This window comes from Oryza brachyantha, chromosome 10 (genome assembly GCF_000231095.2).
Source record: "Oryza brachyantha chromosome 10, ObraRS2, whole genome shotgun sequence".
Taxonomy (NCBI): Eukaryota; Viridiplantae; Streptophyta; class Magnoliopsida; order Poales; family Poaceae; genus Oryza; species Oryza brachyantha.
In genome coordinates this window covers 13655329-13668284 of record NC_023172.2, presented here as the reverse complement: position 1 = coordinate 13668284, position 12956 = coordinate 13655329, and the positions used below count along the sequence as shown (strand labels likewise).

The following is a 12956-nucleotide window of genomic DNA, read 5'->3' as shown; positions in this document are numbered from 1 at the left end:
TTTTAGTTCATCTATATTTAATGCTCTATTAGGTGTCCAAAAATTTGATGGGATGTTTTTATAAATTTTTTTTTTTACTAAACAAGGCCTTTGGCGAAAAGGCGCTCCCTGTCAACTTCTCATCCTCCCATCTGAGAGCAGAGCGGTGAGCCGATGAGAGCCGACCGGTCATTATCACAAGAATTTCAAATTCTAATTTCAAATCACATCGAAAACAACAACAAACCAACGGGTAGGCAAAAGTACTACAATAACAAACCAATCAAAAAGCTGGTGCACGCGCCTCGTGCCGGTGCGCACCGCCACCCCTGCGCTTTCTTTGTTTTTTTCCCCCTGAAAATTTTCACCTAGCCCCCTACGCTTCTTCGCTTTTCACCTTTTTACTCCTCCCCGAAAACCAAAAAAAAAAAGAAAATCCCGCAAAAACGTAAGCACGCCGCAGTTATTCCCGCCCACCACCCGCTGCCCTCCGGCGCACGCATTTCAAATTACCGAGCCCCACCGCCGACGCTGCCAGGTGGGCCCCACGCGTCAGCGTGGCACAGGTCTCCTCCTACCTCCTACCACCTCCTGCCCCTCTCTTCTGCTGCGTCGTCGCGGTGGCGTCTCGCTTTAAAAACTCGCAACGCCGTGGCGTCTCGCCTCTTTTGGAGCAGGCCATGTGAAGGCTCTGACCTTCCGATACCTTCCCCCTCCCGCGGCTCGCCTCGCCTCTGCTCTGCTGCGGTGCTCTCCTCGTGCAGAGCCAACCGCCGCGGAAGGGAGGGCGGGGATGTCGTCGAGGCCGTCGTCGTCGGCGTCGTCGAGGCGGAGCAGCTCGCCGTTCTCGGCGGGGCACCGGCGGCCGCCGACCTCGTCGGCGTCCTCGGCGGGCTCGTACATGACGGGCCGCCTCATGCCGCGGTCGTACTCCTCCGCGTCGTCCGTCTCCTCCTCCTCCCATTTCTTCGGCGGCGGGGGTAGCGGCTCGAGGTCCACCACCCCGGGGCGGAGGGGGAGCTCCTCCTCCTCCTCCATGGTGCCGGCTCCCGCGCCGCCGTCGCCGGTGCCGTTCCCCAGCGCGGAGGAGCTCGTTATCGAGGACACCTCCCGATCCGGGGACAGCATATCCGTCACCATCCGCTTCCGGCCGCTCAGGTGGGGGGATCTGGGGAGTGTGGGTTGCTCGGATCTGTTTGCGGGGGCATGGTGGCGAGTGGTTTGGCTGATTTGAGCTGGATTTTCCGGTTTGGTTGCAGCGAGCGGGAGATGCAGCGCGGCGACGAGATCTCGTGGTATGCTGATGGGGAACGGCTTGTGCGGTGCGAGTACAACCCGTCGACGGCTTATGGTTACGGTGAGTAGCTTGCCTCAGTTGCTTGTGCGGTTAATTTGGCAATGTGTTTTTTTTTGTTATGCTAGGCATTTGAATCTTACATTTGAGCTTTCTGTAATTTTGGAGCTTGGAAAAAAATTCATGGATTCAGCCAACGTCGAATGTTCACCTACACAGATTTATGGGACAAGTGGCGCAATGTGGAAAATCAGTAATGAGCTAGTTAGGATTTTTATTTGTGGGTAGGCGTAAATGCATCAGCGCTTTGGACACGATGATTGATTGAAAATGCAGTTCCTGGTTTGCATTTTTGCGGCATTTTGAGAGAGCTGTTACTGTGAAGTTGATAGCCAGCCACAATCTAAAGCACTACCCATGAAGTTTCACTGCATTCGTTGCCTTTTCGCGCTGCTTCTACTATTCTTTCAGAAGACTGCTAGTTCCCGATTGGCATTTTTTTGGTATGCTATAAATCTGTCGGTCACACCACCTGAGATGACGATTCATGCTTATATTGGCTCTGGTATATATGTGTTATACCTAGCAAAGTTCAATTCCCAGTGAGTCACTCATGCATATATTTCACATAGTTTGAACTATCGAGTATAAAATGATCCATTTCAAACGGCCATTTTTACCGGATGAAAAACTTGTGTGTTTTCATGGTCTGCTAATACCTGTAAGTTGTAACCAATTGGGAAGGCATGTCCTGCATGTATATGGATATTTTTTACCTTATCATTTTTGGATGTCCACTTGCTACTATCTCAACCGATATTGAATATTATGAATAGATAGGAGTATATTTCCTGATCAATATCAACATTCAATTGGGCAGTGATAAGTGGCAACTGGCAACCCTATGACCGTGCATTGATAATTACCCATATCAAAATGCATAATAGAGACAGGTTTCTGCACACTTGCATGTAGCTTAGGAAGCCTAAGATTAAGATGGGTCTTATCAGATAGTCTGTGCAAGGATATTTGACAGTTTGAGATGATATCCTACACCATTGTTGTTTGGACTTGAGGCATTGGTTCCTGTTTTACACAGTACTTTGTGATATGCAACTTTACTCTTTAGGTATGCCCACCCCTAGAAGTACTTGTGCGTGCAATTCAGTCAGAAAGTGCTACACATGTGTCAATTTGCAAAAATAATGGTTTACTGGTGCAATATAATTTGGAAGGCTCACAGGGTTTAATGTTCTCTACTTCTCCTATAAACTAATATGATCAATGGGAGATGAACAATCCTGATTCCTTGAGTTGATATCTTCATCAGCTGAAAGTGGATAGAGTTAAACATATATAATGAAATTGTTGTCAACATTTTCATTTGATGTATGTTTCATGTCCTACTCCCTGAACCAGGTGTTAAGCATTTGTTCTGTGCTTTCTACCAACTTTAATTTATGTTTCTGATCAGGGTCAATCAACTGCACTGAAATCAATTCAAGCCTTCAATGTTCATATTAACAATATTAGCACATTCTGTGATGCAGTTCTGTAGGATATCTTGGTTTCTATTTAATACCAATCATTTTTTCCTGCTGTTTCTTTTCAGATAGGGTTTTTGGTCCTGCAACAAAAACTGAGTCTGTATATGATGTTGCTGCCCGGCCTGTTGTTAAAGGTGCCATGGAGGGTATAAATGGTATGCTACTTATCCTTCCTTATTTAGATCATCTTTCACATTGTTTCATGATTTTTCCATTTACTTGTATCCGATGGAGGACAATCATTGCTTGAGAGTTACTATCTGTATGTAATATTATTGTCACCATGATGATACATGCTCCATTCCAAACTATTTATATTCTGCCATATTATATCGAGAAATTACCTTTCCTTGTGCAATTCTTGCTGCTGTTGTCCATATCATCTCATTTAGTGCTTTAACTTCTTCTGAGCTGTTGCAGACTTGCATTACTGACATTCACACATTATAGAATTTATGTTTTACCTTGTATATTGTGCTTTTTTTGCTTACCAAAGTAATCACATTGCTGATGATAAATTTGTATCAATTTGTAGGTACGGTTTTTGCCTATGGTGTCACTAGTAGTGGGAAGACCCATACAATGCATGTAAGTTCTTAAATCCTTGAGGAAAAATCCTCTGTCTGATGAAGTAATGTCTTTCTAGGAGAGCTATTGGATCCTGTATTTAGTGATTCCAGGTTCTCTGTTGAGCCCTCGTGAGAACTTCCTCTAGACCGTTCCTTCCAATGCAGTTTATGCTTTTAAGATATTCTTTGATCCTTCTACTGCATCTGATCACAGTTATGGTTGCGGCATGTATATTTCCAGTCATGAATGTTATTTCTAAAAAAAAAAATCTGCTCGATTCTGCTTTGTGAAGACTTGGCCTTTTGATCCATTTTTACACCTATTCATTTATTTCTGTAATCTTTTGCAGGGTGATCAGAACTGCCCTGGAATAATCCCCTTAGCCATCAAGGACGTATTCAGCTTAATTCAAGAAGTACGGCAGTAAATTCTTCTTACATAATATTTAGCCATCCATTTTTTAATAAAATATTTTGACTGCTGTAATGTATATAAATGGGTTACCCATATATAATCAAGGTGCTAACAAACAATTGGATAATATACTTGACACAAAAATAAAGTTTATTTATTTTAGTCAATCTTATGGCATTTCCTTTAATCTGTAGAAAGTACTGTCATTTAGTTAGTAAAACCAAAATAAAAAAAAAACTGGCAATCCTTATTGAACTAAAGGACACCATTTGCTTGACTAGGTGGTAAGATATAAAGTTGAAATTTCTCAAAAGCTATGTTCAGTGATCATAATGTTCCATGTTATGCAAATGCAATCTGAAAGCATGCAGTTTCTGCATATTCCTTTTTCTTTTACTATTCTCTGGGCATACTTTTCACTGTTTGCTACTCAAATTTGACTTTGTTTTCTCATCTTTTTGGGATATCACTCAACTGTTGTCACTATTTTTTCATCTAAATTTACAGACTCCTGGGAGGGAATTTTTGCTCCGTGTCTCGTATCTTGAAATCTATAATGAGGTATGCTACCTTAGACAGTCCAAGATATGCATCATTCTATAATTTTGATATACTTATTCGATGTTGCATTTTGTCTGTCTCTTTAACGATTATTCCACAACAATTGTAGTTAAGTGATATTTCTATTCACTCGTGTCTTTTATTTGCCCTTCACAAAAGGATTGGCTGACCAAGTACTCAGATTCCACATAAAGTTGTCCTCATATATACATGCATTTAATTTCACTGGTTGTGTCACTGGTCTTATATGTATGCTTCTGTTTCAAGCTTTGCATTTATCTTACTGTTGTAGTTGTAATATTTCCAAACTTATGGTAGTGTAAATATTGTCCAAGTGATACTATGAATGTGGACATTGATGCCTTTCCTTTATTAGAGCTCTTGTCAAATTTCAAGGCTTGTTAGATTAGGCCATATTCTATATGTGTACTCAGGTTGTTGTATCTTGATGGATTTAATCTCTCTCATGGCAGGTGATAAACGATCTACTTGATCCTACTGGACAAAATCTGCGTGTGAGGGAAGATGCACAGGTTAATCCTCTACAGCTTTGGTTATCTTGTTGGCATGCATCTTTATCTAATATTTATGCTCTTATCTAATTTATTTATTTGCATACCCCCTGAAATTCCTCTCTCTCTCTCTCTCTCTCTCTCTCTCTCCGAACTGTTACTTCTATTGTCCTTTTTAGGCAAGTAAACTTCTCTTCTGTTGATATGGAAAATGCTCCAATAGTTTAGCCAATTATCTTTCTTCTGTCCTTGTTATTTTCTCATGGTTTTATGGATTCTTTTAATAGTCCTAAACCTCTAATAGGGTATTTATGTTTCTAAGGTATCAGAGCGTAGGGTTTGATTAGTGTGTAATGTGTACTAAAATATAGACTCACTCCTATTTTGACACACGGATGCTGTTTATGTGACTCCATTGTACCTTCTCTTTTGTGCAGTGCCATTTGTTTCACACAATGATGAACTTGACAAGTTTCTAATCATTCTATTCATTGTGCATATCATAATATTATGTCTAACTTTGCTATGCTTTTCCTTGCTCATTTACTGTTCTAGCTGTATCACACGCACATATAATATTTTCTACTATCTACTTCAATGGCTCTTTTATTTGTGAGTTTTTGATGATTTCTTCCTTTTGCTCTAGGGAACATATGTAGAAGGCATAAAAGAAGAAGTTGTTTTATCTCCAGGGCACGCTCTTTCTTTTATTGCTGCTGGTGAAGGTATTTATCATATATTGCTTTCCCTGTTATTAATATGTAAAATTAGCAAGACAGTTTGTTTGGAGGCATGCTTGATGTTCTTGTGTTTTCTGAAGATAGTTGGCCATGATTCTTTTTAATTCTATAACATGGCTTGAGGCCTGCTGCCGTGTTTTTTTTTTGAAATGGGATAAGACCAGGCCTCTACATCCACTGGATGTACACAGCCACTGATTGGACATCCTTTTTTTTGGTTTAATTTGTAGATAATGGACTAGACATATTTTGATGCACAAGGCCATGCTTTTTGGTTTTAGTTATCAAGCAGTTTCAAAACTAATATTCTTCTGGCATTTCTGTTATATTTGCATGTGGTTGTTTTCCCCACAATTTGCTTCAGAACTCTGTTGTACCTGTGACTGTGAGGCATGCTATTAGCATAAGGCATCTATTTTTGTAATACTCCCTCCGTTCCGAAATATAAGCATTTATAGGATTCAAGTTTTGTACCACAATATAGCTTTCATGCGCTGATTCCTATGATTTCCCTGATTCTGATAATTTTACAACCAATCAGGTGCTTGGAAAGGGAATCTAAGCAATTCAAAATATAAAATTTAACCACTGAAGTAACTAAAGAAAAATCTTATGACTAAACCTTAGTATTTGCTAAACAACCTAGAAATGTTTACATTTTGGAATGGCGGCAGGATTTGTTATCCTCACTATGAATACTATAGATTTCTTCATTCATACGGAAAATTCTTGGTCCATGATTTCTATATGGCTTTTGCTTAATATTTCTCCCATTGCAAATATAATTGACATTTTAGCTATTTGTACTTATTAGAATGCTTGTTTATTTGGGTTTGATCTTACCAGAAAGCAACATGTCTTTTGCCCTTTCAAAACTAATCACTTAACATGGCAGAGCATCGACATGTTGGCTCAAACAATTTCAACTTATTTAGCAGCCGAAGTCATACAATTTTCACATTGGTGAGTTCATGGATTTTTTATGCATTCAATAACTTCTCGAAAAACTAGTGGTTTCTTATTTCTGTATTAATCTGCCTGCTTTTTCTGAATCCAATCTGTATGCTATTCCTGCTATTATGTAGATGATTGAAAGCAGTGCTCGCGGTGATGATTATGATGGAGTCATGTACTCACAACTTGTATGTTTTGCTCATAAACAACATTCTGTATTTTCAATTGCTCCAGCTTTCTGATCTTACATTTCTATGCTGTTGTATATCTAGAATTTGATTGATCTAGCTGGGTCAGAGAGTTCGAAGACGGAGACTACAGGGCTGAGAAGAAGGGAAGGATCGTACATTAACAAGAGTCTCTTAACTCTTGGAACTGTAAGTTCTTGGTGCTAGCCACCAGTCACAACTTAAAATTGCAGTTTGAGGTCTATTATAATTTCTATTCTTGAGATATTGTGTTAGAACATGATTGGTATTACCAAGTTCAGGTAGTAACTGAAAGCATCTGGTTGATGTTTGTTATGCTGCTAACAATTTATAGTTGGAATTGTTGAATATATAGAAATAGCTATTCCCATGCAACCTCCTATAGGAATGAAATTATGTACCTCAGGAGAAATCTCCAATTTCAAACATTTGTTAGAATCATTGATTGGTCTTACTGACTTCGAAAATTTCCAACCCACAGGTTATTGGGAAACTCAGTGAAGGGAGAGCAACACATATACCATACCGTGATTCTAAGTTGACTCGCCTTCTGCAGTCGTCATTGAGTGGTCATGGCCATGTTTCAGTAAGTACCAAGCTGTACCTTTTCTTTTGCATCTGTTTTGTTCAGAATTCACTACATGGTGATACACCGGTGGCCATTTTTTTTCAGTGTGACTCGAAATTTGATCAAGTGACAAATTAACTTATATTTTGCAGCTGATTTGCACAATTACCCCTGCATCGAGTAACATGGAGGAGACACACAATACATTGAAATTTGCAAGCAGAGCAAAACGTGTTGAAATTTATGCTGCTCGTAACCGGGTAAGTAACTAGGTGTCAACTGACTTCTTATTTGACTGTTTTGGAGGTACGAACTAATGGATGCATCATGATTTTGTGTTGCCCAGATGATCGATGAGAAGTCTTTGATCAAGAAATACCAGAGAGAAATATCCTCTCTGAAGCAAGAGCTTGACCAGCTAAGGAGAGGGATGATTGGTGGTGCTAGTCAGGAAGAAATAATGAGTTTACGCCAGCAGGTCTGTTCCTTTTGCTGTTTGTGGGACAGAAATTACTAGACTTCTGTGGTTGTGTGCTGATTGCAGTCATGGCTATGCTCTTTTAGGGTACCTACGATTTATGCTGTTAAGTAATAAATGTTTAAGAAGTTACTCTTTTTTATCTTGTTTAGTTGGAGGAGGGCCAAGTAAAAATGCAATCTCGCCTGGAGGAAGAAGAGGAAGCTAAAGCTGCTCTTATGAGCAGAATACAGCGCTTGACCAAGTTAATACTTGTTTCCACGAAGAACAATATTCCTGCCTTGACAGATACGTCTAGTCACCAGTGCCATAATTCGGTCAGTGAGGAAGATGTAAGTGTTTATTGTTAAACTATGTCTCTGCACGGATAATAATTGTCTCTGCACAGATAATTTTCCTTTGATATGTACTCATCAGCCAGGCCATTTCACTCACAATGTATTAATTCTTTTCATTTCAGAAATTAAGCACATCACAAGATGGTTCTGTTCTTGTCCAAAATGATAGTGCCACAAAAGATTCCGCATCATCTGCATTGCCAGATGCAGTGGATGAGATCAATCAATTAAGATGTGCTAGTGGCGAGCAATCTTCGATTGCTGGTTCAGGACCTGATGCAATGCAGGTAGTTTGACTTTATACTATGCTACTTTAATGACATGTCTTGTTGATAATGTGTTTGCAATTATTTCGTGGAAATGTCCTTATAAAACAAGCTTCTTTATTTTACATCAATTTGATAAGCTCATATCTACTATTTGTTTTTTTTGAATTGAATTAGTCTGTTTTTTTATGTTAGTGCATGAGAATTTCTATACGCCTTTCTGCAGCGTTCTCTTTCACTTCCTAAACCCAACCATTTTCCATTCAGCCCTATCTATGTTATTTACAGTCTTCATCACACATAATAAGGAACTATCGATTTAAAATTTAAAATTGTAAGGCATTTTAAACTTTGCTACTTATTTGTGGCCAGTAATTTATACAACTTCAAAGAAAGAACTTATGTTCTTGCTGTACAGAACCTATTTTGTCTGTGCAGTTTATTCTGGATGAGCTGATGAGCCATATCCAATGGGTTCCATTGATAGGTGGCCTTGCCTTCCTATACCATAATACCAAACACCTAAACACACTTAGGCGCTCACTAGACAGTAGACCATTTATTCAACTGGATTTCATTTTGTAGTGAACATGCTGTATTTGTGAGCTTGATTGTCTACGGTTTCCTGTATTTTGCATTTCAGGCAGTGATCACAGCATCAGATCAAATGGATCTATTGATTGAGCAAGTAAAGATGCTTGCTGGGGAAATTGCGTTCGGTACCAGCTCGCTGAAAAGACTAATTGAGCAATCTATTGAGGACCCTGAAGGGACAAAGAATCAAGTAATATTTTCCTCCTTTTCCTTAGTACTTCTTAGTTATTAGTTATTACATTTGGTTGGTTTTCAATCTTTTAGATTGTAGAAGAAACAATCATGTAATTTACTTTTAGATATAAATTTATAGCAGAACAAATCAGAACTCAAGTGAACAATAAAAAATAGAGAACTTACTGCTGATTCAACAAAAAATTGAAAATTAGTTCCTTGTCCCCCTTTTATGCTGATGATTTCTATGGCAGGCAAAATAATGTTATACTAGCTGGCAATCCTCTCTTTTGTTATTTATTGTATCTTATGTAAGAACTAAGAACAGAACAATGACTGATAAGAATTGTTATCTTGAATTATAAAAGTTATCTTCTCAAGGATAAATGATTATATACTATGTATTTATGAAGGATAGACGTGTGGAGTTGTTGACAGCTGTATAAACCTATAAATAAAATACTGAACTTCTGCTTGATTTTGTTTCATTCCGTATATATCTCCATGCTTCAGGATGCATTATGCACCTTAGCACTTCATTTTGCTATATTTATGAACTTGGGAAATCATGATCCTACTGTAATTTTTAAGATATCTGTCTCTGTGTATCACTATCTTGAAATAATCATTAATTCTGGTTCCAGTGCCATATTCTTTGTCGTAATACTCAGTTGCACATATGTCTTTTTTAATCACAGATAGATAATTTGGAGCGCGAAATCCGGGAGAAGAGAAGGAATATGCGAGCCCTGGAGCAACAACTTATGGAAAGTGGTGAGGCATCAGTTGCTAATGCTTCCATGATGGATATGCAACAGGTGATGCATCCAGACTTTATAGTACCAAATTTCTTAATGTTCATGCATTCTTTCTCTGTCCAGGCTCCTGAGCAATGATGTTCCTTAATGTTCATGTGATTTTATTTAGTAACATTTTTTGCCTTCTGTGGAAACAGACGATTACCAAGCTGACAGCTCAGTGCAGTGAGAAGGCTTTTGAGCTAGAGGTGATTTTTTAAGAAAATAAAATTTTCAGTGTGATGTCTACAAAAAAGTTATCTGATAGCAGGGTTTTAACTCTTCTCACGTTGTGCCTTTTTAATGCTACAGTTAAGATCAGCTGATAATCGTGTCCTTCAGGAGCAGCTACAGCAGAAGGTACCTCCTTTTCTATGTTGCTTTGTTATCTGTGGTTTCAGTTTGAAATATTTGTGAATGGTCAATGGTGCAATTTTAATACTGGTCTAACACATAAATTGACTCGACTTGCAGAATGTGGAAATCAATGAGTTACAAGAAAAAGTTCTGCACCTTGAGCAACGGCTGACAACAAAAATTGAGGCATCCCCTGATCAATGCACAGAGCAGGAGATTCATGATTTGAAATCTAAACTTCAGTCAAAGGTTCTTTATATGGTCCTTGTTTTCGTGCAATTTATTGAATATTTTTTTCATGCCTTTCACAGTAATTCTTTACTTAGTTCTATTTGGTTTTTTTTATACTAAAAAGAACTACATTATTTTAATATACTATTTTATGTCATAGCTCATGTTATTGATATAAAGCTTGCTGTTTGAAATGATCTGGTACTGACCTATGTATCACTGTTTGACATCTGCTAAATTTCTTGCTCTATTCTTTTGTTTTCCCATTAGTGTGATCGGATATAATTTGCTAATTGCTATACATATGCATTTGATGGATGCATACAACTACTTATTTTTAGCGGGCGCTACTTGTTTTTATTTTTGTCTTCCGATCAATTAATGCACACAATATATCTGTTAGAGATATGATCCAAATTACAATATGCAATGTATTTGTATTATGATATTAGTTTCCTAAAAGATTAGACTATCAAGACTCTTAGAGTTTCCTAATAAGAATTGTAGTCTTTTCCTATTAGGACACTTTAGAATTCCTCTTTATATATCTCTTCTAAGCTACACGGGAAGGGTGCGATGTCCTGTTGTATTCCCTTGGTTTGTAATCATCTTCTCATAGTGATTATTGCCGGTTGCCGCCGGTGTTATTTTACCACAATATTTTCACATTAAATCTGTCTCCGCTGTGCGCTTATTTTTTCTAACAATTTCTAATATGCTTTGACAGGAAGCTGAAAGTGAAAAGTTTAAATATGAGCACATGAAAATCACCGAGGAAAATCGTGAGTTGGTCAACCAGAACCACAAATTATGTGAGGAAGTGTCTTATGCAAAAGAATTGGCATCTTCTGCTGCTGTTGAACTTAAGAATCTGGCTGAAGAAGTTACCAAGCTATCTGTACAAAATGCAAAGCAGGCAAAAGAGTTACTAATTGCTCAGGAGATGGCACACTCTAGGGTTCCTGGTAGGAAGGGCCGCTCAGCTGGTCGGGGCAGGGATGAGGTTGGAACTTGGAGTCTTGATTTAGAGGATATGAAGATGGAGCTACAAGCTAGAAAACAGAGGGAAGCTGCTCTAGAAGCTGCTTTGGCTGAGAAGGAGCATCTTGAAGAGGAGTACAAGAAAAAGTTTGATGAGGCAAAGAAAAAGGAGCTATCTCTGGAAAACGATTTAGCAGGAATGTGGGTACTTGTTGCTAAGCTGAAGAGAGGGGCTTTAGGCATATCTGACCTGAATGTTGATGATCGATCTATTAATCTAGCTGATATAACTAACGGTACAAAGGAAAACAAAGCTGACAAAAATGTAGTTGTAGTTGAGAAGCAACTTTCAGATAATACTGTAAAGTCACTGACTGCAGAAGAATGCAGAAATCCAGAATTTGAACCTCTTCTCGTTCGTCTCAAGGTATTAAATCGTCGTATGTTCATGCTATGTTATGACTGGATATCATTGTCTTCAGGATACATTATCTGTCTAAACTTATGCACAGCAAGCTTAACCAAGTGACTTCTGCTGTAAGGTATTTCGTATGTGCCACTGACTGAAACAAATTCTTCTATATGCAGGCTAAAATTCAAGAGATGAAGGAGAAGGAAACTGATTCCTTGGGTGATAAAGATGGAAATTCCCATGTCTGCAAAGTGTGTTTTGAATCTGCCACTGCTGCAGTATTGCTTCCTTGTCGGCACTTTTGCTGTAAGCAACAGTCCCATCTATCCGATAATTTCATTCATATGCCACCTATGCTGATCTTTCTTGTTTACTAACTGCCAATTTTTTTTCTCCAGTGTGCAAGCCTTGCTCGCTTGCCTGTTCAGAATGCCCTCTATGCCGTACAAGAATCGCGGACAGGATAATTACCTTCACCTAAAGTGCATGTTATCTTAAAGGTATCAAAACCTCACTACATGCATCCTAGTAGCTTTTTTACTTGTCTGCTAAAATCGCTGACCAAACAATGCTGTTTTGTTTGCCAGATAACTTGAAGCGCCCAAACTCTCCTTGTAAAATCATCAGTGGTATATGATTCTTTTTTTTTTCTCCGTAGCGAAGAAGGCGCCTTTTTTATGTTCCTTCTGTGTTTGTACCCACATTCTTTCTTTCTTTTTGATTCCCCTATACTTTTCTCCTGTTCACCCCCTTGTTCTTTGTTGTACGAGGAGTTACAAGATATGACTTCTCTGCAAATATGTATAGATGCGACTCGACAGTATAATACATTTGATTTCCTTGCCTTTTCTTTTTCCCTTTTTGCTTTTGAGAAGTAAAGCAACCAAGAATATGAGATCTTGAGTGTATCCCAACAGCTCTTTTATCCTATCATCTATCCTAAAAATAGATGATGGAGAGTAAAAATAGTGCTTTAACAG

The 12956-nt window shown here is 38.7% G+C and overlaps 1 protein-coding gene across 1 annotated transcript; it reads left to right on the top strand.

Annotated features, from left to right (window-relative positions):
- Positions 1-662: 662 nt before the first annotated feature.
- On the top strand, positions 663-12831 carry LOC102713943 (kinesin-like protein KIN-7K, chloroplastic). Its single transcript, XM_006662444.3, has 25 exons — positions 663-1137; positions 1239-1336; positions 2886-2975; positions 3356-3408; positions 3740-3805; positions 4312-4365; positions 4839-4898; positions 5524-5602; positions 6513-6580; positions 6703-6759; positions 6844-6948; positions 7262-7366; positions 7501-7608; positions 7695-7826; positions 7979-8158; positions 8287-8451; positions 9074-9214; positions 9897-10016; positions 10154-10204; positions 10308-10355; positions 10470-10601; positions 11311-11991; positions 12153-12282; positions 12375-12476; positions 12564-12831. The coding sequence occupies exons 1-24, from the start codon at positions 773-775 to the stop codon at positions 12455-12457; spliced, it is 3171 nt and encodes a 1056-aa protein (XP_006662507.2). The 5' UTR covers positions 663-772; the 3' UTR covers positions 12458-12476; positions 12564-12831.
- The last annotated feature ends 125 nt before the right edge of the window (positions 12832-12956 follow it).

Coding starts and splice junctions, on each gene's coding strand:
- LOC102713943 (XM_006662444.3), top strand. CDS start 773: ATGTCGTCGAGGCCGTCGTCGTCGGCGTCGTCGAGGCGGAGCAGCTCG. Junction 9,215..9,896: donor CTGAAGGGACAAAGAATCAA/GTAATATTTTCC, acceptor TTTTAATCACAG/ATAGATAATTTGGAGCGCGA. Junction 12,283..12,374: donor TCCTTGTCGGCACTTTTGCT/GTAAGCAACAGT, acceptor TTTTTTCTCCAG/TGTGCAAGCCTTGCTCGCTT.